Genomic DNA, 26,930 nt, shown 5'->3' with positions numbered 1-26,930 from the left:
GTCCTGTATAGTTTTTAATTGCATTTTTATTACTGGTTTTATTTCTCATGTATTACCATTTCAAATTTATAGAATTCAGATTGTAATACAACAAAAGAAGCAACAAAAATACAATTTAAAATCTATATAAATAGTTAATACAGTGGCGCCCTGCAAGACGAATGCCTCGCAAGACGAAAAACTCGCTAGACGAAAGGGTCTTGCGGTTTTTCAGCTGCTTCGCAAGACGAATTTCCCTATGGGCTTGCTTCGCAAGACGAAAACGTCTTGCGTTTTTTGCAAGTTTGTTTCCTTTTTCTTAACACCGTTAATACAGTTGCGACTTGACTTCGAGGAGCAACTCATAGAACGCGGTGTGGTAGCCTTTTTTGGTGATTTTTGAAGCTTTTCCAAAACTTTTCCGACACCGTGCTTCGCAAGACAAAAAATTCGCTAGACGAAAAAACTCGCGGAACGAATTAATTTCGTCTTGCGAGGCACCACTGTACTCTGGATATGCCATCTCCCATACCTTAGCCACAAACCCACAAACATACTGTCAGGGGCTCAGGAACAGAGGCACAGGGGAGGAAGGAAATGGAGAGCGAAGGGGAAGAATCTGAGGGCAGCGTAGGGGAGTATGACAGTGACCCGAGAGATTCCATGAGCTTCTCCAGCGGATCGGAAGATTCCCAGAAGGAGGCGCCGATGGTCAGGGCAAGGGGGGTCCCAGGGGGGACGCACCAGAAACAAGGGGCCAGCGGGGACTCCCAAAGCAGCAGCGGTCTAGAGTTTCGGACGTAGAGCTGCGCGCTGCGGCTGTGAAAGCAGAACTGAACTTCAATAAAGACTTTTGTATATAACAACGAACCGGCGTTGGTCCTTTGTGAGCTGGGACCTCGGGCAGCTCTGACACATACCACTAGTCATCTGAATGAAGTTTGCATGCATACAACTGGTGGTCCACAGTCCAGCTAAGAGGACCAGTGGTGAGGGATGATGGGACTTGTAGTCTCAAAACATCTGGAGGGCCAAGGTTGAGGAAGCCTGACTTAGACCATGCATCTCTCACTGCCGTCTTTATGATTTTCAGCTTCCTTTCCCACTACACGTAAAGCAGTCTCTCAAATAACTTTTGCATTTGTCTTCCTAGGTACAATGGCTCCCTCCCTAATGGTGATAGGGGGCGTAGGAAAAGCAGGTTTGCTCTCTATAAGAGACCCAAAGCAAACGGCGTCAAACCCAGCACAGTTCATGTGATTTCAACACCTCAAGCATCTAAGGTAAGCACTTAAGCCTCTGAGATTGCAAAAGGATGCGGATCTTGCAGAGTATTGGTGATTAGGGGTGGAATTCAATCTTGCAGTCTTCCAGTCATTTGAGAGCACTGCAGTTTGCCCAATGGAATGATTCCCTTCTCCTCCCACTACATGCTTTTCTTGGATTTCTCTCTCTCTCTCTCTTTTTTATGGAGAAGGGAGCCCTGTTGAATATGCAGAAGTCCTTGTACAGGGCTTCCACTGATGGGGCTGGTTACGTGAATCCCCCTCTCCTGTGTTTTTCTGCCTTGCCATTTGCTTGCCTTTCTAGATATGTACAGTACAGTGGTGCCTCACAAGACGAAATTAATTCGTTCCACAAGTTTTTTCTTCTTGCGAGTTTTTCGTCTTGCGAAGCACTGTTTCCCATAGGAATGCATTGAAAATCAATTAATGCATTCCTATGGAAACCGCTTGCCAGGCTGGCGGTGCGGAGAAGGGCTTTTCTCCCCACCGCAAGCCTTCAGGACAGGTACGGGAACAGAGGGGAAGGGGCGCAGCGCTTCTCCTCTGTTCCCGGGGCTTGCGGTGGGAGGAGGGTTTTTCCTCCCCACCGCCAACATTCAGAACAGCATTCTGAATGTTGGCGGTGGGAAGGAAAACCCTCCTCCCACCGCAAGTCTTCAGGACAGCCACCCGAAGGCTGGCGTGGGGAGAAGGTCTCTCCGCCCCACCGCCAGCCTTCGGAGGAGCCTTCCGAAGCCTGGCGGCGGGAGGAGGTCTCTCTGCCCCACCGCCAGGCTTCGGAGCAGCCTTCCGAAGGCTGGCGGTGGGGCGGAGAGACCTCCTCCCGCCGCCAGGCTTCGGAGCAGCCTTCCGTCTAGCGGGTTTTCCGTCTTGCGAGGCGTTCGTCTTGCGGGGCACCACTGTATCTTCTTTTGCAGTTGGAATACATTTGTTCATTGAGAAGATGTTTTCGGTTCCATCAAGAATAGTGTTCTGCATTCTCTCATAGCAAATTGTTAACCAAAGCCAGACCCCACTCCTCTTACTGAAAACCCAATTCATGGTTAATTTTTTTGTGTGACAAGAATTTACTTAGTTATACAGTTTATATTTCTCTTCCCTGTCATGTTCTACTTAGCTAACATATCACTACTGTAAACTAAGGAATAGCTTTTTTTCTTTCTGATATATTTTTCTGCAAGACCAGTTCATCAGTGTAGTTGAGTTTTATGTTTTCTCTTTAAAATCCTTCCCAAGTCTCTGATACCCAAGGCAAAAACCATGTGGACAGGGACTTGGAAAGCTGATTGTGTTTGGTTGTGTCTGAATGACAATGGATAGTGGACTGGAAAAATCCAACATACCTTGTTGCCCAGACACACAGAATTTGATTATAGTATCCCCAAATCTGAAATACTCTCAATCCATCTGCTAGGCAACTATATTGCATTAAGAGAGGATCACCGCAGATTTAAGGACACATAAAGATAGTCTAAATGAAGGAACAATGTGGATGTGAAACTGAGTACACAAATTAAGCTATTCACTCTTATACCGTGATGGCAATTTAATAATAGCTATTGGAATGTTACGAGTCCATGCAACAGCCAGCTGTACTTCATAAATTTCGAATGTTTTTCGCAATAAAATTCAAATGCTGGATCTAAACATGCTTGCAAGTATTTTTTATTTCTCATCTTACTAAGAGCAGACAGGAAAGGTGGGCTCCTTCTTAGAACGTGCAGAGGAGTTTAGAGGTCTGTCCCGCTGTCTGTTTGTGTAATGCCATTGGGAGGAGTTTAGATTAAAACTGAAAGGCTCAAGAAAAAAAATAGCTGTCTAAACATGATTTGGCATGGTATTCTGCAGTCACTGGAAGACACTGCTCTTCTGTTGAAAGGATGAGCTGAAATAGGGGAATCCTCAGTTCCTCTGCTGTAGGGGTTTAACAGATGACTAACTGTTGTTGGTTTATTCTTGCATTCATATCCTGCTTTTCTTAATACCTACTTGCTTAACAAAAAGGAACTTTGCAGTGTTTGCCTTCATCTTTAGAAACCTTATCTGGTAATTTTGTTAAGACATAGATGATGCCATGAGCAGAATTTTACTCCATGGGACGTTGCCTATACTTCCGTAATGATGTCACAGTTGAGGAAAGACTGGAGAGTTTCTGGGTTTCCCCTAGTGCAGACTGTATTATAGCTGACTGGTGTGAGGAAATTCACAATATGGCCGAGGAGCTTGAATCTAAATCATACCTCCTCTTTCCCCATGCGTACTTGCTGAACTTGGCCATTCCTAATGTAAGATGTTATTTTAGTTTGCTTTTCAATAAAACAAGACCTCCAAAGAGCCAAATAATAGCAAACTATTTATGGAACACACAGAGTGGTTCTGTATGATATTCACTCTATAGAGGAACCTTGTTTGCGATGGAAATGCCGATATCTGCATCCTGGAAAGAAAGAGAATACTGATGATCTGAAATCTGTGATATGTAAACTGTATGTACATTTGTGAATTCAGATAGAAGAATATATAGATTTCCAGAATTGATGGAATGTTCTTTATAAAGAATAAAGCTTTGTGATGTTATGGAAAATGATATATTTTTTAGCAGTGATATAAGGCGAATGCACCAGAAAACCTACTCTCACAGATAAAAGGATATTATTATTATTATTATTATTATTATTATTATTGCTCTGCTGTTTTCCCTGACTCAGAGCAACTTACAGCTAAAAACATGCAGGAAGAGAATAATTAAAAAACAATTAAACATTAATAGAATTATCTATCTATCTATCTATATCTATCTATCTATATCTCATACAAATAATTACAATAAAAACAGCATGGAACCAGCCCTTTCATGAAAAGCAGTCTCTACCCCAAACCCTGTTGGAACAAGAAAGTCTTCTGCTGGCAGAAGGACAGCAAGGAAGGAGAAAAGCCATTGCGCATGAATGAGAGCGCAAAATGTAGTGCCTGTTTGAAATCCAGTTGGTTCTCTTCTCCCCACACCCCTGGACGACTCTACACCTTTCACTTCCTAGCTTCCCCATGCTTATAAAGGAACAATTACACCAGGAAATCTCATCATTATTGGACTCTGGGTTCTCCCTGACATTCTGTTAACAGAATTTGCTAGACATCTGAAGGCAGCCCTGTTTAGGGAAGCTTTTAATATTTAAGAGGTTATTGTATTTTAGTGTTTTGTTGGAAGCTGCCCAGAGTGGCTGGGGAAACCCAGCCAGATGGGCGGGGTATAAATAATAAATAATAAATTATTATTATGTAAATCCAAGACCATCTTGCAGTGTGCTTAGGAGTTCAAGGGATGGAATATTGTCTGAACAGACCCGGAAAGGGAGTGGAGGAACCAAGAAGAAAGAATGAAAAGTACCACAAATACCACAAAAAATTAAAGAACTGGTTAAGAGAACTAGAAATCCTTTGGGATGTTTACATATGAAGCAAATGGCAATAAGCTTATTGTGGATTTCCAGTTTCAAGTGCGAGTACTGTTCAGAGTGAGTGGGTGTATTTTTTTTGGGGGGTAGGGGGGGTAGAGTCTTAATAGTGAACAGGCACTGATTACAACTTGACCCCTGAAGAGCACATTTGAGGATCCAGTAATTTCTGAGGAAATGGGAGTTGTATGAGTTCTGTGCCTGATATACTGTATCCCCCCCAAATTCCTACCGTGAAAAGCTAAAGTGCGGCTTAAATTCGTGACCTTACAAAAATTGGCTTTTACGATATCGCTGCTGAAATAGTCATACGGTAAAACGGAACGGGTGTGAGTGCCTGCACTATTTTAAGGGAGCGGCTTATATTTGGGTATTGCCTCCCCCCTCTTCAATTTTAAAGGTGTGGCTTATATTCGGGTGCGGCTTATATTCAGATCAATATGGTAAATGTTTCTGATGTTATCAGGTCATTTAGATAGATGCTGCTGCTGCTGCATTACTATTTCTTACTTGAGTTCTTTGCTGCACGCTTTTAGGTGGAGTGCGCAGCTCTCTGAGAACACAGCATTCTTCATGTATAACTACTTGGGGTGATTTTTTTTTCATATCCACAGTTCCATGTTGTAGGGTTATTCTCTTGGGAATCAGATACAACAAATTCTACTCTTTTGTACACGTGTATTGTCAAAATGAGGAATTAAGACCAGAGGAAAATTAACATTTCTGTGCACAAGCCTTGCTTGTTTGCACTATCAGTTTTCATGAGGGTAACAGAAAGGGGAAATTGCATCCAATACCATATTTTCTTTGTTTTTATAAAAAAAATTATTGGTTTTTCACACTTTATATAAACACAAACAATACACAATACAAACAAACAAACAAACAAACAAACAAACACATAAACAAACATGTATAATTTCAAATCCTTTTTTCTTAAACCTTACTTCGCCGACTTCCCCATACCTCCCCTTTCTGCATCCCAATTTCCAAATTTGTTTCAACAAATCCTCCCCCAATACCATATTTTCTAACATCTGGATTTCACAATAGCTAATCACTTTGCCAAAAGCCTGTTGAGAGTGCCAGAGGCACCTTGTTACCTAAAAACAGCTTCAACCTGATTACATATCATGCACCTTGAATTTAATATGCAGAATACTGGCTTTTGTGAGTACAAAGACAATAAAAGTTAAGTGAGATATGGTAATTAAAATCCTTTATTATTTTGCATTTCAGTGGAAATTGATGCCAGGTTCAACATAATTCTCTTGCACTTTCTTTGAACCCTTATGAAAGAGCTTTTGTGCTTTTTAAATCGCTGTGTAAGGTATGGTTTCTGGATGTCTGCCCAGAGAACAGTGATGAAATGGGTTACAGCTATTGCTATTTCCAAAGTGCAAAAGCAGATTTGAACTTAAAAAAATTAATAATAAAATAAATTGAAAGCCTTTTTTTTAGATAACTTTTCTTGGAGCTTATGGAGCCTGAAACTAAATCAAGAGGGCCAGGAATTATTTTTGCATGTTCTATAGTCATATGATTTCCAAACTCAAATACAAAAGAACAAGAAACATGCTTTGTTCTTAGAAATAATTTCCAGACTAACATTAAAACTTTCGGTTCTGCTCTAGCTCTTTCAGCATTGACCTTTAGGATTCGCAAGAGACTAAATGCAATTCTCACTTTACAGAATATTAATGCATTCTGGCCTCTGTGTCATGTTTCTGAGTTGTTTGCCAAAACAAAAATTGCATTTTTCTGTTTATTCTGTCCTTAATCACCTGAAACCTCAAGACCTGATTATTGCAATGTGCTCTGTGTGGCGCTACCTTGGGCCTGACCCAGAGGCTTCAGCTGGTGCAAATTGCTGCAGCTGAACTGTTGATGAAGACAGACTATCACCAACATATAACCCAGGCACTCAAAATCTTGCTCCAGCTGCTCATATGCAACTGGTCAAGATGGTTCTTGTATTAATTTACAAGGCCCTAGCAACTTGGGTCCAGGATACCTCAGGGACCACTTGATAACTTATATCTCTGCTCCAGTATAGAAGTCTCTGGGAGAGTCACTGTTAGTGCTCCCCCATGACTCAGATGCACAGCTTGTAATTACAAGTCGCCATGCATTCAGTATTGTGTACCCTGTTTTGTGGAACTCTCTTCCAGTTGAACTTCAGAAAGCAGAACCTACATACACAGTGCTCTGTATAAATTTCTATCCTTTTTGCCATTCTGTTCAATGCACAGACATTAGGGACTGTTGGGAGTGGTGCTGGCTGGTGCAAGTTCTCCTCCATGACGCGGCAGCTAAAAAAGCCAATGCAATTATGGGCTGCATCAATAGGAGTATAGCATCTAGATCAAGGGAAGTAATAGTGCCACTGTATTCTGCTCTGGTCAGACCTCACCTGGAGTACTGTGTCCAGTTCTGGGCACCACAGTTCAAGAAGGACACTGACAAACTGGAACGTGTCCAGAGGAGGGCAACCAAAATGGTCAAAGGCCTGGAAACGATGCCTTATGAGGAACGGCTAAGGGAGCTGGGCATGTTTAGCCTGGAGAAGAGGAGGTTAAGGGGTGATATGATAGCCATGTTCAAATATATAAAAGGATGTCACATAGAGGAGGGAGAAAGGTTGTTTTCTGCTGCTCCAGAGAAGCGGACACGGAGCAATGGATCCAAACTACAAGAAAGAAGATTCCACCTAAACATTAGGAAGAACTTCCTGACAGTAAGAGCTGTTCGACAGTGGAATTTGCTGCCAAGGAGTGTTGTGGAGTCTCCTACTTTGGAGGTCTTTAAGCAGAGGCTTGACAACCATATGTCAGGAGTGCTCTGATGGTGTTTCCTGCTTGGCAGGGGGTTGGACTCGATGGCCCTTGTGGTCTCTTCCAACTCTATGATTCTATGATTCCATGCATGTGGTAGATGCACAGAAGCAAATAAGTCTGCACTTTTCTTTGTAGGTTCTAAAATGTGTGTGTGTGCATATGCACGCAAAAACACATGTCTGGATTTGGAGTAAACATATATTGTTACCTGGTGTTGGTAGTTGCTTGTCAGAAGTCAGTGTAGTGTAACCCAGTGCTTAGGTTAGTGCACAGCGGTGAGTGAAAGATAAAGGCTCATGTGGACTCCTGTATTATCTTTTCGATAATGTCAGCCCATCAACTGTGGTGAATGTTTAAGAATGTAAACAAGGGCTGTTTTGATAATGCGGATAGTTGAACTTCCAAAGCATGAAATGTGATGTGTTGGCTCAAATATTGAAATTGACCTAACTGAAAATGGGGTCTTCCTTCCAGATGGGTAGGACTCATTCTAAAAGCACGTAATGCGGCCGTCTTGATATGAAGCTAAACAGGTCTGAGTCTAGTCAAAGTCTGGATGGGAGACTGCCTCAGAACACTGTATGTGCTACGTTTTTAAGTTTTGAGGAAGCATGGAATATAAACAAAATCTAAATAGAAAGAACCTGTCGGATTTATATTTTGAATTATTACATTTGTTCTGCTTTCCGTACTCATGAGAGGCATCTGGAGAGCAATGTCTTGGAAATGTACCCTCTTAGGAACATTGTGATCAGAGGGAATATCTCTGGTGTGCAGAATCATGATGCTGAGCACCATCTTATGATTACCGTATTTTTCGCCCCATAGGACGCACCTAGTTTTTTTTGGGGGGGGGAATATTTCCCGAGCTTCCCCCCACCCCAGCCCCCAGAACAGGCTGCTATCCGCTAGCCGTGGGAGAGCTGCGTCTCCCACAGCTAGCGGGTAGCTTCCTGAAGCCTGCATTCACCCCATAGGACGCACCCAGATTTCTCCTTCATTTTTGGAGGGGGAAAAGTGCGTCCTAAAGGGCGAAAAATACGGTATATATAAGTGTAGATATGGTGGGGCTATATGCTTCCATTCTGCACCAGCTGGAGCTTCAGAACCAGACACAAGGGCAGCCCCATATGGAGAACATTGCAGTGATCCAGCCTAAAGGTTACCAAGGCGTAGGCTACAGTGGTCAAGCTATCCCTGTCCAGGAACGGCCATAGCTGGTGAACCAGACAAAGGTGGTGCTTCTTCCTTCAGAGGAAGTGCAACCCCATTCAGAACAGGCAACTTGCCTGTCTTCTAAACATGGGAGCTAGCCACTCAAAGAGGCTCCATCTACCCAGGATTTAAGCACAGTTTATTGGCCCTCATCTGGTCCATTACTGCATTCATACACTGATCCAGAGCTTTCACAGCTTCTCCTGATTCAGTTGTTATGGAGAAGTGGAGATGCGTATATCAGTGTACTGGTGATATCTTGCTCCAAAACTCCTAATGACTTCTCCCAGTGTCTTCATATAGATGTTAAATAGCACTGAGAGGAGGATAGTTCTTTGCGGAACACCAGAGGGGGCGAGGAGCACTCACTCAGTCCTACTATCTGGATACAGCCCTGAAGATATGAACAGAACCACCATAATACTGTGCCTCTGATACCCATCTTATTGAGTCAATCCAGGAGGAGAGAGTCCATGGTCCATGGTATCAAAAGCCACTGAGAGACTGACTGAGTGGAAGTAACAGGGTTGCACTCCCTTTGCCCCTCTCACGATAAAGGTAATCTATCAGGGCAACCAAGGCTGATTAAGTTCCGAAGCTGGGTCTGAACCCAGATTGTAGTGGATTTAGATAATCAGTGTCATCCAGGAATACCTGCAGTTATTGAAATACGTGTAAATGTGTGTGTGTGTGTGTGTGTGTGTGTGTGTGTGTGGTGTCAAACCATGAAATCAGAAGAAAACAGGCTTTACTTAATAGCAGCTAGACCAGCAGGAGGCCTTGAACTTTTAAAAAGGAGAAACAAGCTCTAGCCATTAGAAATGAACTCACAATTTTGTGTTGAATATACATTTCAGAAAACAGATGTGGCTGAGGCAAAGAGAGACACCAAGGCAGTAAGGTGCAAGATAGATCTCTCTGACTTTTCACTCTTCTATCATGTCATCAATCACTGTCAGCAGTGTTTTTCTTGGGTTAAAATGACAAGCTGCCATCGGTTTCTTACTTATGTGAGCCGCTTGGGGCATCACAATAGTTTCCTTTGATCTGTATTTAGAGGGCAAAGTAAGTTATTTCTGCTGGTCTCCAATATCTTATTGTACTCTAGCATGACCAAGAACCTGAAGGCAACATGGGGCGGACTAAATCTGATTGACTGGGTTGATAGGGGCAGGAAGTTGTTTAGTCCGCATCCCAACAGATTTTCATAGTTGCCCACTTCTCTTTTCTTCCATGTACATGAATCACAATAGTTGTGATTCACTTGTGTTTCATTTAGTGATGTCCCTGTGGTGAAAACAAAATCTGCTTCCCACCCAGGTAACTGGACATTCCATGATTCTATGGAGTGTGGTATGTCTGCTGCATGTGTCTTCGTGCACAGGTAAATTGTATGTGGCCCATCTATCAAAATGATGAATGTTTACAAGTATAAAAGCAAAAATCAAGAACTCTCATAGGAAATTGCTTTATAGCAGATAGGGGTGCTTGAACAGTTAAGTTTTGTGAATTCTGAGACAAATCGACCTGATCTGTTCCTGGACTAAAGTGCACATTGGAACTTAGTTATTTACCGGCTTTTTCACTTCCTGAATGTTTCAAAGGAATTCTTGGCTTTAAAAAAAGTATCAAATACACTTAAAATGAATAAATGGAGAGAGAATATATTTAGACATGTATGTTTTGAGAAAAATACATTTTGAGATAAGTATTCAAATACAATGCAAATGTTCATGTGGATTTAAAAAAACCACACAATTAGTATGAAAATGGGAATATTGAGGAACACATGCAAAAGTAACATGGACTGAAACTAGATTTGCATCCCTAACACCAGGTCAGGCTGTTTGTCCTTCTAGCCTTTTCTTGCATTGCCTACTCTGACTGGCAGCACCTTTCCATATTCTTAGGCAGAGGTGGGACTTCACACAGGGCAGGTGCTCTACCACTGGCCCATGGCCCCTTCCATAAGCTGTTATCACTCAAGTCATTAAGAGTAGAAAGGAGAGGTTATTTGCACAAGGTTGAGTGGGGGAAGAAAGAAACAGCCATCAATTTGGCTCTTACATAAGTGTGCAGGAGCTCTTTCAGTCTTCACTCTTTTCCAAATCCTGAAGAACAAATTTGTAGGGGCTGTGGCCTCCCTGAGTAAAAGCACACAGGTTGTACATTTTGTAGGTATTGATTGCAATTAGCAACATCAAACTCTAGGAAGATCTTCCCAAAGAGTGATGTGGAAGGAGCAGCATGTGTGGCAGTAGAAATTACGAGTTGCCATGGACAGGACACAAAGGAATGATGGGAGGCGCCAGCTGGTGAACTCCCAAGGGAAGAAGGCTTAGAGCCTGGGGATTGGTGGTGGGACAATGATGAGCGATCAGAGGGAGAAGACCTGGGAAGAGGAGGTGTCAGAAGCCGAAGAGGTAATAAGGTTTAATGGGCAAGGAGAATCTGGCAGAGAGAAGTCCAGAATTGGACGCAGAAGCTAAAGCAGGAGAGGAGGGAGGCCAAGAGGCAGAGATGAGTCAGACTGGTGAAGAAGCAGAGGTGTCTTGCCTTCTAAGCTCCCCTCCCCCTAGTCTCCCAAGACCAGGAGAGGTATGAAGTGATAGGAGCAAAGGCAGGCACACTGGCATAGTCTCAGATGGCTTGGGAAAGTTCCAGGAGAGGAGGAGAGTCAGGCTGCTGTGGGAAGGCTGGGACCTCCTGTCTCCACAACTGCCTCATAGGAGCAAGATCTACCAAAGAAGAGTTGCTGTTCTCATTAGGCCTGGCACTCCTGAGCAGAGCCTGTTTCTTCTAATACAGAGTTAATTTCACTTAATTTGTGTGATTTATTGCTGGCTCACACCTGACACTAGTAAGCTCGTCTGTTTGATCAGGGTTGGAACCAGGACCCGCCATCCCCTTTTCATTTACAGAGTGCTCCTGTAGGAAAACTATTAAATGAGCCAAAATCAAAACAAATAATCTTTGGCATTGCTTAATTAAGTTAAACTGAAATCAGGACCTTTCAGTACCAATATTTCTGGTTATATTTCCTTCCTGTTTATGAAAGAAACTAAAAATGAGTAGATAAATTGAAGCGGCGTGGGAGAGAAGAAAAACGGATTTTTTCCAAGTGTCCCTCTTGAGAGGCAGTGTGAGGAGGGCAATGTTTAGCTTCCAAAGTCCTTAAAATACACTTTGCTCTGTATTTCCCATTATTTGCTGGTGAAGATTGCATTTTTTCCCAGTGACAAAATATTGTTGTGTTTAAATGCTGGCCAAATGTGATACTGCTGCCATAGGAACATCATCCTTCAGGGAGAATGCCCTTTTTTCTTGCAATAATTAAGCAACAGCTGCACATTTATTCCAACAGTACATGAAGCATGCTTCTTAATATTTAAACCAATAAAATATCAGGTAAAGGTGTTCTCAGTGGCTTTTCCCGCATTGCTGTTCTGCCAGATATGTGCCAGTGCTGGTGTGTTTCAGTTCTCAGGTGACTTTTGATCCACGCTCTTGGGTTGCTCGCAGAGATGGTGCTGGAAAGTATACAGTGGTACCTCGGTTCTCAAACAACTTAGTTGTCAAACAAATCAGCTCCTGAACGCCGCAAACTCGGAAGTAAGTATTCCGGTTTGCGAACATTTTTCAGAAGCCTAACGTCCCATGCGGTTTCCGATTGAGTGCAGGAAGCTCCTGCAGCCAATCGGAAGCCGTGCCTTGGTTTTTGAACAGTTCTGGGAGTCGAAAGAACTCTGGGAACGGATTAAGTTCAAGAACCAAGGTCCCACTGTACTTGAAATTCCAACCACATTTTTGGATTCTCAGGCCTTCCTTTATCCTACAAAGGGTGCATTCATCATCCAGTTGGAAGTCAGTGGTGGAACTCTTTACTGAGATGTCTCGATGAAAATTACATTCAACACCATTCTCATGTAATTGTTTCCCTTCTCTTAGCATTCACAGTGCCTTGAAGTTTTTATATGTGCAGTTTTTTATTATGTATTTCCATTTAGGCATTCTATAGTGAGGCACTATTGGTCTTCCTCTTGTCTTAAATAAAACAGCTGGAAATGGTACTTAAGGCTTTTCTGACCCCCCCCCCCTTCTTCACTTGATCAAAGTGTGTTTGGAGGTCATCTATATTCTCAGTTTCTTCATCTTCCTGAACTTTCCTGGTTGAAAGCTAACCTGTTGGTAAAATGTCATAATCTTTAGCCTCTTACATGTGCATTAAACAGCTCTTGAACTTGGAGAGGTTAAGAGCCAAACTAGATGTTTCCTTAGTGCATAGTAGGTAGCCACTCATTTTGTCCTCAAAGAATTACAGGCCTTGAGGAACAGGATTTTTTCTAATAAGCCAGTATACAAGAAAGGGAGACTTCTTCTTTACTCCCCCTTTATGATCAGAATGGAGATTCCCACCACATACCTCGGGACTAGAAGTTATAGAGAATGGTCCCAATTTCTCTTTGCTGAGAAAAATGCTAGTGTTTGTAGATGCACTTCTGCAACTTTAACATGTTGATCTATTATTATTATTATTATTATTATTATTATTATTATTATTATTATTAATACCCCACCCATCTGTCTGGCTTTCCCCACTCACTCTGGGTGGCCTACAGCAAATAAATAAATGTAAAACATTAGACATAAACAATTTCCCAATACAGGATTGCCTTCAGATGTCTTCTAAAAGTCAGATAGTTGTTTATTTCCTTGACATATGATGGCAGGGCGTTCCACAGGGTGGGCGCCACTACCAAGAAGGCCCTCAGCTTTGTAGAGCTGAGACCAGTAAAGTGTTTTATGAGTGTGATGCCTTTTGAATGTAATAAAATTATGTCTAAAACAGTCTGTACTTGAAACTCTCTTTCTCTGGACCAGAACCTATAGTTTGTGTCAAGTGAAGAAAAGTGGGTTAAATTCCAAAAGCTTTTCTGTACAAAATTTGAACATAGGCAAGAAATCTTGGGGAAAGGATTATCACTTGGTGGGTCATCTCCAGGTACAGTGGTACCTCGCAAGACGAATGCCTTGGAAGACAAAAAACTCGAAAGAGTTTTTCGTTTTTTGAGTTGCTTCGCAAGACGAATTTCCCTATGGGCTTGCTTTGCAAGACGAAAACGTCTTGCAAGTTTGTTTCCTTTTTCTTAAAACCGCTTGAAGAGGTGCAGTTGTGACTTGACCGTGCTTCGCAAGACGAAAAATTCGCAAGACGAAAAAACTCGCAGAATGAATTAATTTCGTCTTGTGAGGCGCCACTGTTTGAGCAAAAACTGCTCGTCATGGAAGTTTCCTCTGCAGTCATGTGAGCTAAAATGCATGTGTGTTTATCCTTTCCCGATATCCATAGTGTATGCAGTTATTGCACTGTGTGGGTGTGCTGTATCTAAGTGGCAAGTTCTGCTTCTAATCTCTACGTATTTTTTATATTATTTTTTTGTAAAACCCACACACATACGATTGTTCTCAAAGAGGGTTTCCAACTGTGCAGAAAGTATTCTGTGTAATTATACTTGTATGCATGGGGTATTCTTTGGCCTTACTGTGAACACATGTATGTGGGGTGATGGAACCTTCTGTAATGCTGCCCCCCACATTAATTATTATAGGCAAACTTGTTTTATGCTATATTGTGAAATCTCTTTGAGATGCTTCATGGGAAGTGATTTATAAAGAAATATAATAATGAACATTTGAAATGGGCTTTGATTTCAACTTTGTTGGCATTGTGAAAGGCAAATGGTCCCTCTCCAATGGATTTCACATTCCATGGTCTGCAGCCTTCTTGTAGTCATGCAGATTTCTGGATGTAGAGAGGGAATAATACTTGGGCGCTTAATAATTTTATTTATTATTTCTTTCTGGCTTCTTGTACCTCTTTGCTTAAAATAGAAACCAGAAGGCTGTCTCTTCCTCTGAAAGATCACAACTAAACATGAGAAAATAGCTTGAGTAAAAAGACATGTAACATGTAACACCAATGGTTCCTCATGGAGGATTGGGTTGATTGGGAGTCAACAGTGGAAAGTTCTGAGCAGAATATGATAGGAGCCCTAACCCAGGAAAGCCCAGGCAACAGCTTGCCACATTGCATTAAAAACCACTTTCTGGTTAATTGAACAGAATTAGACATTTTAATTGTTTGAGGTCTCCTAGAATACAGCGGTGCCAACAAAGGTCCGTATAGTAAAAGCTATGGTTTTCCCAGTAGCGATGTACGGAAGTGAGAGCTGGACCATAAAGAAGGCCGATCACTGAAGAATGGATGCTTTTGAATTATGCTGCTGGAGGAGACTCTTGAGAGCCCCATGGACTGCAAGAAGATCAAACCTCTCCATTCTTAAGGAAATCAGTCCTGAGTGCTCACTGGAAGGACAGATCATGAAGCTGAGTCTCCAAGACTTTGGCCACCTCATGAGAAGAGAAGACTCCCTGGAAAAGACCCTGATGTTGGGAAAGATGGAGGGCACAAGGAGAAGGGGACGACGGAGGACGAAATGGTGGGACAGTGTTCTCAAAGCTACCAGCATGAGTCTGACCAAACTGCGGGAGGCAGAGGAAGACAGGAGTGCCTGGTGTGCTCTGGTCCATGGGGTCACGAAGAGTCGGACACGACTAAACGACTAAACAACAACAACAACAGAATACAGCGGTACCTCGGAAGTTTGGGAACCAATCGGATGATGGGAATTCTAGTTTCAAAACATCTGGAGGGCCGAGGTTGAGGAAGCCTGTTATAGAAGAACCAAAGCACCCCACAGAACTAGTGTTGGTGCAACTGGATCATAGTTAAGAATTGCTTGGTGCCAGATTTGTGGCACTCTTGAGTTGGCCTCTTCATATATGAAACTGAGATGGCGTCATAAGAACTTTGGCCTTGGGCAGATAGGTTAGTGAGACTGGACTAACCCTTGCAGAATCCGTTCTGGTTCTACTCTGGCAAGACTTATTCTATCTTTAATAATGTTTCCACCAGTTTCCTTGATCCCTTTTAAAACTCAGTGTTAATTTAGCCACTGGCCAGTCCTTGGATATAGAGCTTATTTTATTAGAAGACCAGCAATTTATTCTTTTTTAATTCTTTAAGAACTCCTGGGTGAATGTCTTCTGGATTTGGTTCCCCTCGCCCTGCTGTTATTACCGTATTTTTCGCTCTATAACACGCACCCGACCATAACACGCACATAGTTTTTAGAGGAGGAAAATCTGTAGGCATGCCACCCGTAGGCATTCCCTCCATAACACGCACAGACATTTCCCCTTACTTTCTAGGAGGAAAAAAGTGAGTGTTATGGTGCAAAAAATACGGTAATTTGCCAGCTCAGGGCAGTGTTAGAAATTAGCCGGGCACCAGGCGCAGGTCCATTTGTGACCATGTGGAGATCTCTGGATGCCAGGCAACTGATGTCTCCATCTGGCTGGCCCCTGTAGCTTTCATAAGCAAGTAAGCAGAAGAGCTTATTTATTGCATTTATCTCTAACCTTTTTCTTCAAGGAGCACATGGTTCACCCTTGCCTCTCAGTTAATCCCTCCAACGACCCTGTGCGGTAGGTTAGGAGACTGCTACTGACTCCAAGGTCACCCAGTTGACCGAGGGGGGATTTGAACCCCGATCTCCCAGTTCCTATCCTGACACTCTGAGTCTAACCCACTGGCTTCCTAGCAGGTAAATAAATAAAGGGAAAGCAAAATGTCACTTCGAGAAGGATTGGAAATCATAGAATCATAGAATAGAATCCAAGAATCCTAGAGTTGGAAGAGACCACAAGGGCCATCGAGTCCAACCCCCTGCCAAGCAGGAAACACCATCAGAGCACTCCTGACATATGGTTGTCAAGCCTCTGCTTAAAGACCTCCAAAGAAGGAGACTCCACCACACTTCTTGGCAGCAAATTCCACTGTCAAACAGCTCTTACTGTCAGGAAGTTCTTCCTAATGTTTAGGTGGAATCTTCTTTCTTGTAGTTTGGATCCATTGCTCCGTGTCCGCTTCTCTGGAGCAGCAGAAAACAACCTTTCTCCCTCCTCTATATGACATCCTTTTATATATTTGAACATGGCTATCATATCACCCCTTAACCTCCTATTCTCCAGGCTAAACATGCCCAGCTCCCTTAGCCGTTCCTCATGAGGCATCGTTTCCAGGCCTTTGACCATTTTGGTTGCCCTCCTCTGGACACGTTCCAGTTTGTCAGTGTCCTTCTTGAATTGTGGTGCCCAGAACTGGACACAGTACTCCAGGTGTGGTCTGACCAGAGCAGAATACAGTGGCATTATTACTTCCCTTGATCTAGATGCTATACTCCTATTGATGCAGCCCAGAATTGCATTGGCTTTTCTTTTCCTGGAAGCTTGAATTTGTTTTCATCTGGATTGTTTTATTTGATGTTTTAATGTGCTGTCAACTGCTTTAAAATCCAAAGCAGTACAGTGGTACCTCGGGTTACAGACGCTTCAGGTTACAGACTCCACTAACCCAGAAATATTACCTCGGGTTAAGAACTTTGCTTCAGGATGAGATCAGAATTCAAGCTTCTGCGGCGCAGCGGCAGCAGGAGGCCCCATTAGCTAAAGTGGTGCTTCAGGTTAAGAACAGACCTCCAGAACGAATTAAGTTCTTAACCCGAGGTACCAATGTATAGAAATGCAGACGATGATGATGTTGATAAGCCCCAGTGAGGTGGAACTGGCACCTAGACAAACCGTTGTGGCAACCGCAACCCAGGTTTAAGGTGCCATTTGTCAATTAGCTAACTGTATGTATCAGAGTTTCTTAACACTGGCTCATGGTATTATTTCACACATTCCCAGGTTCAGTCTGGCATCAACAGTTATCTGCTACCTGAGACTCTGGAGACATAGCTGCTAGTCATTGTCAGCTGTACTGAGCTAACAGGACAATGATAGGCTAGCTTGACTCAGTATAGGGTATCAATATGTGTAAGTAGAGTATTTTTGAAAGAACTAGTAGGCTGAAGGTCTATATAAAAATTTACTTCAGATGACTATATTGAAGCATCCGACCTCCCAGTTTGCTGAGATTATTTAGATTTTGACGTTGCTTCACTTAAGGAGAAGAGTGTAAGGTGCATGCTGTGCTTTATAGCTGCCATTGCTCAAAACTATCATTTTTTCTGTCATATTTTTCTTCTAATTCTAGCTTCCAGCCAGATAAGTCATCTGTATGATAAATGGCAGAGAGCTCCCTTTACTGATACACATTGCTACAAATAAAATAAATCCACTCTTTGGGGTTGGGGGGGGGCAGGCGGTGAACGAAGGGAAGAATCCAAACCATTATTTACATTTGCAGTCTTACTGTACTATAAAATGTCTTCAGCCTAGGCTGTAACTATCTTTTACTGAATTGCTTTTTGCTCTGGAGTTGTTGTTGTTGTTTTCTATTTCTACTCTATGCACTAGAGATATACAACATCTTTGGGGCTTGGTTCATGAAGAAAAGTACCAGGTTCTGAATGCTGGTGCCAGATAACTAGAATAAAAAATAGGCACTCTTGCGGCTTAGCTATTCCTCACACCACTAAACAGTTATTTTAAAATTTGATTGCAGAAGCAGCTTCTTATCAAGAATCTCTCCACTCACAAAGCTGGCCAGTTTTTTAGGGTGCAGAAAATTCCAAAAGGGGAGAAATAGGCTGCCATCTTAAAAGGGACGGGGTGGGGGAGTTTTAGATTTGAAAGAAAAGGGGAATTATCCTACAACATTTGGGGAGACAAGAAAAGAAGGGGCCGTTACATTTGAACATAGGGACAAAGGAAGGAGGAGAGAGCAGAATGGTTTCCTGCAGAGAGACAGGATCCAAACAGAGAACACTGCCCCTTGAGAAAGGATGCATGGGGTGGTCAGAAGGGAAGAAATTGAGGGGCAGGGGGATATCCAGACAGTTAAAAGGAGAATAATCTGGTGGAGGTGGAGAGGAAGAGGTCAAGGGAAGGTTGTGTGGCACTTCTGTTTCTTGGTCATCCTTGAACTACTTCTGGAACATTTGGTGTTCCTCAGAGACTGAGGAGCCACAATACTTCAGTGAATTGATGGGACTGTTTGAAAATTAGCTGAGTGAGCAAGTGGAGGAATCTCTCTGGCTCTGGAGCAATGATTTTGACCAGCTTCTCCTCTTCTCTAGATGTGTAGTATTTGTGCCTCTTTCCATCCTCAGATCAGTTTGCATGTCTGCTAACACCGATACACCTTTTCTAGGTCAGGAGAGGGTGGAGGCATGATCTCCCGTGATGGACATAGACCTTTTTGCACCTTCTTTTCTCTGCTCATCTCAGTAAACTGACAGGAATCAGTGTGTGCTGTGTAAAGCTTATTTCAGGCAAAGACCCAATTGGCTATAAACTGGTGGAAAATAAATGAAGAAGCTCTTAATGCTTTAATTTGTCTCTTTCTCCTGAAGGGCTTTGTTATGCAAAGTCATGCCAGTGCTGCCGCCTCCTCTCCTAAGCTTCAGAAATCCTGGAAAGCACAGTATGTGTGGGTTGCGGTTGGCAACCTGCTTGTGAAGTGGCAAATAATCATGTTTACATTTCGTTTTCTTCTTGTTGATGATTTACATATGTCCTTCTTTTCTATTTTAAAAAGGGGAGCCTTCAGCCATAAAGAACCAGCCTACAAATAGTTATTGGAATACACCAGGGGTGTCCAACCGGTCGACCGCGATTGGCAGGTTGATTCCCGGATGAGCGTCTTTTTTAAAAAAAAAATTCTGCATACTCACTTTTAAAAAATAGTTCAACAAATTTGACCTGCCCCCTAAAAAAAGTTTAACAACTCTGAACTCCACCCCCCCCACGGGTAGATCACTGCCAGTCCCCCCCCCCCGGGAGTAGATCACAGTCCCTTGAGAGTTGGACGTCCCTAGAATACGCTCATCAGATATGTTTAGCAAATGGCGGTAGGGAGCTATGAGAATAAGAAATGCCTTGCTGGATCAAACTGAAGACACACCTATTCCTGCATTCTGTTCTTGCGGTGGCTAACCAGATGTGTATGGAAAATCCATAAACAGGACCTGAGTACAGGAACTCCCTCCCACTAGTGATTCCTAGCAGCTGGTATTTGGAGGCATGCTGTCTGATACCAGATGAAGTATATAGTCATCAAAGTTAGCAGCTGTTGATAGCCTTCTGTGTCATTAATTTGTCCAATTTCCTTTAAAAGCCATCCAAGTTGTGTGTGAAGAAGTACCTTCTTTTGTCTGTCGTGAGTCTTCCAGCATTTCATTGGATGACCCCTGGTTCTAGTATTATGTAAGAGAGAGGAAAATTTCTCTATCCACATCCCCCTCACTATGCATAGTTGAATACACCTCTATCCTGTCCCCCACCTCCACTCACCTTTTCCATAAATGAAAAAGCTCCAAATGTTCTTAATATGAGAAATGCTTCAGCCCTTTGTTTTGTTGCCCTTTGTGGACTCAGTAATATCCTCCTCAAGCTGCGATGACCCAAACAGTACACAGTATTCCAAGTGTGATCCCTAACATGGAGTTTGCCTTTTATCACAGCTGCTGCGCCCTGGGTTGGCATTTTCATTGAGCTTCCTGCCACAAATCCCAATATATCTCTCCTGGCCACCATCAGTTCAGATAAACAACTCACAGGATGCAGTTTTGGTGTTGTACAAATAGCTTCATTGAAACAAGATTAAGTACAACTTGTGCTAAATGAACAGTTATTTTAGAAGCACAGGGCATCCATTATCTGTTATTATGAACTAAAGGCAATCTGGAGTTATGTGTGTAGAACATGTGTATTAAGCTACCTAGTGAGAATTAAAACTTGGAAATTATTAGTATTAAAGGATATCTGAGATGCTTCTATTAAACTGGGTTTGCCTTGTACTCCCTTTATAAATGGGCTGTTTCCAGATATCTCTATAACTTTGAGATGAGAAATTCAGTTTTTCTTTTTGAACATGGCTCTGTGATTTTGTGTGTGTGTGGTTACACAAAGGTAAATAAAAATACTTATGGCTTACTCATGAGCAAGGCTAAGCACCTGTGTAGATGCTACAATGAATGATATTCAAGAGACATTTTGCTATGCTATATTGTAATGAGAGCATAATTAGCTCAGTGACATGGGTAATAGTGTAAACAGCTGCTGCAAAGTTCTGGGAGCTTCAGCCATAGTAATTTTTCTTGAGAATTTGCTTACTGTGGTTGAGATTAAATTCTTAACTAGAATTCAGATATCATATTTAATGCATAATCCTACAAAATCCCCACAAAACAGCCAGACAGCTCTTCTACTGATTCATTCTAATACTCATTCATTGGTATATACTGGGCAAATTACTTGCCTAGTAATACCAGCTCTTTTAGTCCATGTACTTGCCTGAAGTGTTGAAACAGCTCTGAAGCACTGTTAATTAATCCTGCTTGTTTTGGTTGCCAACTGCATAGGTTTCTTACCTATGTCTTTGACACCTCTACAATTTTTGTCACGTTCATAATAACAGTGTTTACTTCTGTAAATACTATTTACCACCTCAGACTGCCATATCAAGGAAGTCCAAATTATGGGGGACGACTATATGTTGTAAGAAAAGTTACATATAGGTTGAATGTATTTTCTTTCAAATTTGTCAGAAGCTACCCTTGTTCTCAAGAGTTCAGATGTACTGTGCCTCAGATTTTATAGATGTGCACACTAGGTACGCCTGATGAATGTCCCCTTTGTTAACAATTGGAATTTGTCTTGCTTTATTGATGTTGGGCTTTAACTGTTTTCAGCAGAATAAGATGGTTATCCTATGTTTGAGAGAAGCTGTGACATTATGCTGGAGGAAATGTTTCCTCTCAAAAGACGTAGAGCGGACGAAAAGTTTCTGAGTGGCTGCCAACTCACTTGGTTTTTAAAAAGGATTGGGAAATTAATTGACTGTAGGTATATAAAAATGGCTATTATCCATGAAAGACAAATTGACCCCTTAGCATAGTAGTAGTAGGAGTTGTATTCTGTTCTGCTGTTTCACTCAAACATCTACTTGTGCAACAAGGCTTCTCCTTTGTTTCATTCCCTTGTGCACCTTCAGAATCTACTCCAGAGGATTGGGAGTAGGCTCTCTGGAGATTTTGGGTGCACGCAGGGTAGATGAGTGGAAGACTATATCCAGTTGTGCCGGCAGAATGACATTTTCGCTCAGAACTCAAGAATTGCCTTGCCGCATCTGTTCAAGGTCTACCTTGCTCGACATTCTGTTTCCTAAAAGTGGCCAACCAAATGTCTTTGAAATCTCATGAACAGGCACTTCAGTGGTGAATTTATGGCTAGGCAGTATATTTAATGTTCATTATGCATTACTTTACTTGTTGTTCAATGTAACCAGACATTTCAAAATAGGTATATTATATCAGCCGATATTGCAGAGTTAACAAAGCCTGGGGATAGCAGAACGTAAGACTTAACTTCAAGAACATTAAGTGGCTTTGAAAACCTATTCCGAGCATGATGATTTATGGGCAAGTCACTTTGACATAAGCACAAATGAGTTTTCGGTCTATTTTTGAGCAGCAGAACCGAGGGCTTTCTTTCAGCATCAGTGACATTTAGAGACTTTTTCAAAGGCATTTGTTTGTCCCACACCAGCATGTCTCCTCATACTACGTCTTTTTACTTCAACTTAGAAGACCTTTTATCTGTACTCCATAAAGATTTTAACTCCACATCATTATGGCTAAATTGTTCTGATTATAAAATTATTTAGTACAATAATATTAAATAAGTTTTGGTTGTATTGCGCAGGCATAGCCAAAATCATTTAGCAACAGATAATGGTAAATTGTACCAAGGGCAAAGAGTAAGGCTTACATTATTATGCACAGCCCCCAAAATGTTAGGACTGTGTTGGGTTCCCCAAAGCAAGGACTATAGAGAGATTTTAGTAGTGCTAACTTTGTTATAAAATGACATAATTTTAAGGGTTTTGGTGGTTGTTTTCGTTTTCCTTTAAAAAAGATGATGAGGCTACTCAAGACCTGCTGCAGAGTGAATTTAAGGAAAGGCTTCCCCTTCTGAGCTCTTTACAGTGGTACCTCGGGTTACATACGCTTCAGGTTACAGACTCCGCTAACCCAGAAATAGTGCTTCAGGTTAAGAACTTTGCTTCAGGATAAGAACAGAAATCATGCTCCGGCGGAGGCCCCATTAGCCTTAAAGTGGTGCTTCAGGTTAAGAACAGTTTCAGGTTAAGAACAGACCTCCGGAATGAATTAAGTACTTAACCTGAGGTACCACTGTACTAATGTACAGCTGAGTGCTAGAGTTTCTGTTGCATTTCGGATGTTTGTGCCTGTGAGCAGATACGTAAAGCTATAGGAAGCAGGGTGGACTAATTTTATATCAAGACCCTTAATTGGTCTTCAGCTGGTAGAACTGTGGCAGAGAATTGACATTCAATGCCACTCTCCTTTTTGTTTATATTGCTTAATATGAGGACAAGTAGGATGGGGGAGAAGGACAGAGTGGGTCATGATGGGTGTGTGGGATCCCGAGTCTGAAAAGCTTGAAGACTGCTGATTTAAATGTTTACCTATTTGTATTTTAGATAATTCCTAGACAAAACCACATAGAAATTACTTTCACCATTAAAGCATGATTACCCAACCTAAGGTGGTAATTCAAAACTTGTGCTCACATGTCATCTGAAGAGAGAGTTGAGAACATCTGCAAAATTAATGGACTTCTGGTTGACCCTCTATAATTACATTTGAATCTCTTGAACAAGAGTTGAAGATATAAGTACACAAGGCTTTCCAGAAGAAATAACTAGGTGCTACTGGGGATATAGGTCACATCCTCACCATTGATTTAAATCGCTTGGTTTTCCCCAAAGAATTCTGAGAATTGTAGGTTGTTTAGGGTGCTGGAAATTGTAGCTCTGCAAGGGGTAAACTAAATTTTTCAGGATTCTTTGATGGAAACTGTCTGTTAAATGTGTGGTGTGGATGTTCCCTCTGGCGCTATTTTCCATGGGACAGAAAGTAAATGTTCTGGTTGGCTGACAGATAGTCATAAATATTTGAGAAAGGAAACACTGAGCTCAAGGTGTTCAGTGGGTTGTATAGCAGCCTTCCTGATGGGATGATGTACTCCAGACATCTGAAGGGCACCAAATTGGGGAGGGCTGGCATATACAGTATGAGAACACTCAAGCTGCCTCTGTGAATGAATGACCCTGTTGAGATACAGAGTGATGTTTCCTGGAAGCAGGGGTAGGAGCTGGATCTTAATACCTGTGATAGGTCCCTGCGGCTGCTGTTTCAAGCCCCTGATAGTAATATAGTTTATGGCTGTTTTGTGCTAAATTGCAGTGCTTGGCAATCAAAAGGAAGATATCTTTCCCCATTGTTTTTTTTCCTTCTTCTCATGGAAAAGCAGCCTTCAACCAGCTGCCCCCCCCCCGATTGTGTTTCGCTATTGCACAGCATTAAGGGATGCCAGTTGTGTGTGTAATCGATAGCATTTTGGCAAGGGTTAAATTCTTGTCTCTGCTCATTTCTCACGAGAGAGATTGGGAAGCTGTTTAAAGGTCTCTCTTAAAGTGCCTATCGAGAGTATCTTTGGCTGTCAATACAAAATAGATTTGCGTCAGATTCAGTTTGTAGTGTCCGAAAATAATGGAGTTATTTGATGGGTCTTATCTCATTAGCGTGCTATACCAATGAGAGAGTGTGCTGTTTACCCACTCAGACTCTGAACTTCTTGGAAGCAAGTATTACAGAACTTACAAACCATCACTTTATTTTTCCTGCTCTGATCCCAATTTACAGTGGAATGTATGTGTATATTCATAGCTCTAACGAAGGATTTGGCATTATAGCTATTTGGGCTCAATAATATGAAATCTAATCTGACATGTTTGGTCTTGATTGTTACCAGCTATGAGAGTCTCTTTCAGTGGGTTAAAGGAAGCGAATATTGATAGTTGCACTATGCTGCTTCAACTGGTTTTGACACCTATCCAAAATTAACTCTCTTAGTTTTGCACAAAACCATGTGTTGTGGTGAGAGGACTCAACAGACAACATTTGCTATGTACCTTGTGGTGACTACAATTACTTTTTCACTACCTCTCTCAGCCTGATGGTGCAATGAATTGGTTGGGGAGCAATTGTTATTGGAATAATTGATCAGTCTTCTCTGGATTTAAGTCAGACATTTATGTGCAAGTAAAGTATAAATTTTATAAATTATTTCCTTTGAAGTTTTCTGTGCAGCCCTTCCAAAGGGGCAAGCCACTTTACCTGTTCAGAACAACTGCATGGTGTACTTCAGCAATGTTGGAGGTTGGGGACAAGTACAGTTCAGACTGGTGGAGAATTGTACATAAAAATCAAACTTCCTATATGTAGAAATTGAGCACACCCTAAAGTGTGCTCTCAGACTCGTTTTTCTCAATTGAAAATAAAAATGCAATTTAGAATTAATATGAATATCATTGTAATGGCTGTGCTCTCTCCCATTTCCAACCACAAATTCATACACACCACATAACTAGTACAGTGGTACCCCGCAAGACGAATGCCTCGCAAGACGGAAAACCCGCAAGACGAAAGGGTTTTCTGTTTTGGAGGCGCTTCGCAAGACGAATTTCCCTATGGGCTTGCATCGCAAGACGAAAGCCCATAGGGAAATGCTGGCGGTCGGGAGCAAAGACTTTCGCCCACAGCCGGCCTTCAGAAGAGGACCTCTTCTGAAGGCCGGCGGGGGGCAAAAGTCTTTGCTCCCCCCTGCCTGCCTTCCCCCCTGCCTGCCCCGGGCGATCTTAAAATGCTGGCGGGCGGGAGCGAAGCGTTCGCTGCCGACCCCCAGCATTTTAAAATCTCCAAGGGACAGCAGAGAAGTCTCTGTCCCGGGAAGGTTTTAAAATGCTGTTCCGAAGGGGGGGCGGGGACACCTGCCCCAGCCGCCCCACTTCGGAAAGCTGTTCCGAAGTGGGGAGGGGGGCGGGGACAGCTGCCCCAGCCGCCCCACTTCGGAAAGCTGTTCCGAAGTGGGGAGGGGGGCGGGGACAGCTGCCCCAGCCGCCCCACTTCGGAAAGCTGTTCCGAAGTGGGGCGGGGGGGCGGGGGGCGGGGTCACCTGCCCCAGCCGCCCCACTTCGGAAAGCTGTTCCGAAGTGGGGAGGGGGGGCGGGGACAGCTGCCCCAGCCGCCCCACTTCGGAAAGCTGTTCCGAAGTGGGGAGGGGGGCGGGGACACCTGCCACAGCCGCCCCACTTCGGAAAGCTGTTCCGAAGTGGGGCGGGGGGGCGGGGTCAGCTGCCCCAGCCGCCCCACTTCGGAAAGCTGTTCCGAAGTGGGGCGGGGGGGCGGGGTCAGCTGCCCCAGCCGCCCCACTTCGGAAAGCTGTTCCGAAGTGGGGAGGGGGGGGCGGGGACAGCTGCCCCAGCCGCCCCACTTCGGAAAGCTGTTCCGAAGTGGGGAGGGGGGGTGGGGTCACCTGCCCCAGCCGCCCCACTTCGGAAAGCTGTTCCGAAGTGGGGAGGGGGGGCGGGGACACCTGCCCCAGCCGCCCCACTTCGGAAAGCTGTTCCGAAGTGGGGAGGGGGGGCGGGGACACCTTCTGAAGGCGGGCAGGGGGCGAAAGTCTTTGTCCCCCCTGCCTGCCTTCCCAGGGGCTTTTAAATCGCCCCGGACAGCGGAGAAGTCCTTTTAAAATGCCGCCCGCCAGCATTTTAAGATCGCCCCGGACAGCGGAGAAGTCCTCCGCTGTCCCGGGGTTTTTTTAAATGCTGGGGGTGGAAAGAAAAGCCCTTGTTCCCCCCCCCCCAGCCTTCAGAAGAGGTCCGGGGACAGTCTGTCTCTGGACCTGATCTGAAGGCGGTTTCCCTAGGAACGCATTAATTGATTTTCAATGCATTCCTATGGGAAACCGTGCATCGCAAGACGAAAAAACCGCAAGACGAAGAGACTTGCGGAACGAATTAATTTCGTCTTGCGAGGCACCGCTGTAAATAAATTTGGCTGTGCTGTTGTGAGCAGGTGAGAGCAATTTAAATGTATATGGGCATTTTCACCAGAAGTACAGAAAAACTCTCAAGGGAGGGAGATTTTGTGGGGTGGGGGTGAAGGCACTGCCAAAATGTTTTTTTAAAATAATGAGTAGTTTTGACTTAGTCCTACTTT

General features: G+C 43.1%; 1 protein-coding gene and 1 long non-coding RNA gene across 3 annotated transcripts in view; both read left to right on the top strand.

Annotated features, from left to right (window-relative positions):
- PELI2 (pellino E3 ubiquitin protein ligase family member 2) overlaps positions 1 to 26,930 on the top strand; it is an 82,635-nt gene that overhangs the window by 34,961 nt on the left and 20,744 nt on the right. The window contains exon 2 of one of the 2 annotated variants that reach the window (XM_082218761.1): positions 1,133 to 1,262. In XM_082218761.1, coding sequence (XP_082074887.1) covers positions 1,133 to 1,262 — 130 coding nt within the window. Of the gene's footprint in view, positions 1 to 1,132; positions 1,263 to 3,460; positions 3,551 to 26,930 lie in introns of those variants that run through there. The other variant, XM_082218762.1, reaches the window with a different exon arrangement.
- LOC309531270 lies at positions 1,279 to 2,912 on the top strand. Its single transcript, XR_014219185.1, has 2 exons — positions 1,279 to 1,583; positions 2,183 to 2,912. It is a non-coding gene; the product is annotated as an uncharacterized lncRNA (long non-coding RNA).

The sequence above is a fragment of the Podarcis vaucheri genome (genome assembly GCF_965113315.1).
Source record: "Podarcis vaucheri genome assembly, chromosome: 1".
In the NCBI taxonomy this organism is placed as follows: Eukaryota; Metazoa; Chordata; class Lepidosauria; order Squamata; family Lacertidae; genus Podarcis; species Podarcis vaucheri.
This window is presented reverse-complemented; position numbering and strand designations above follow the sequence as displayed.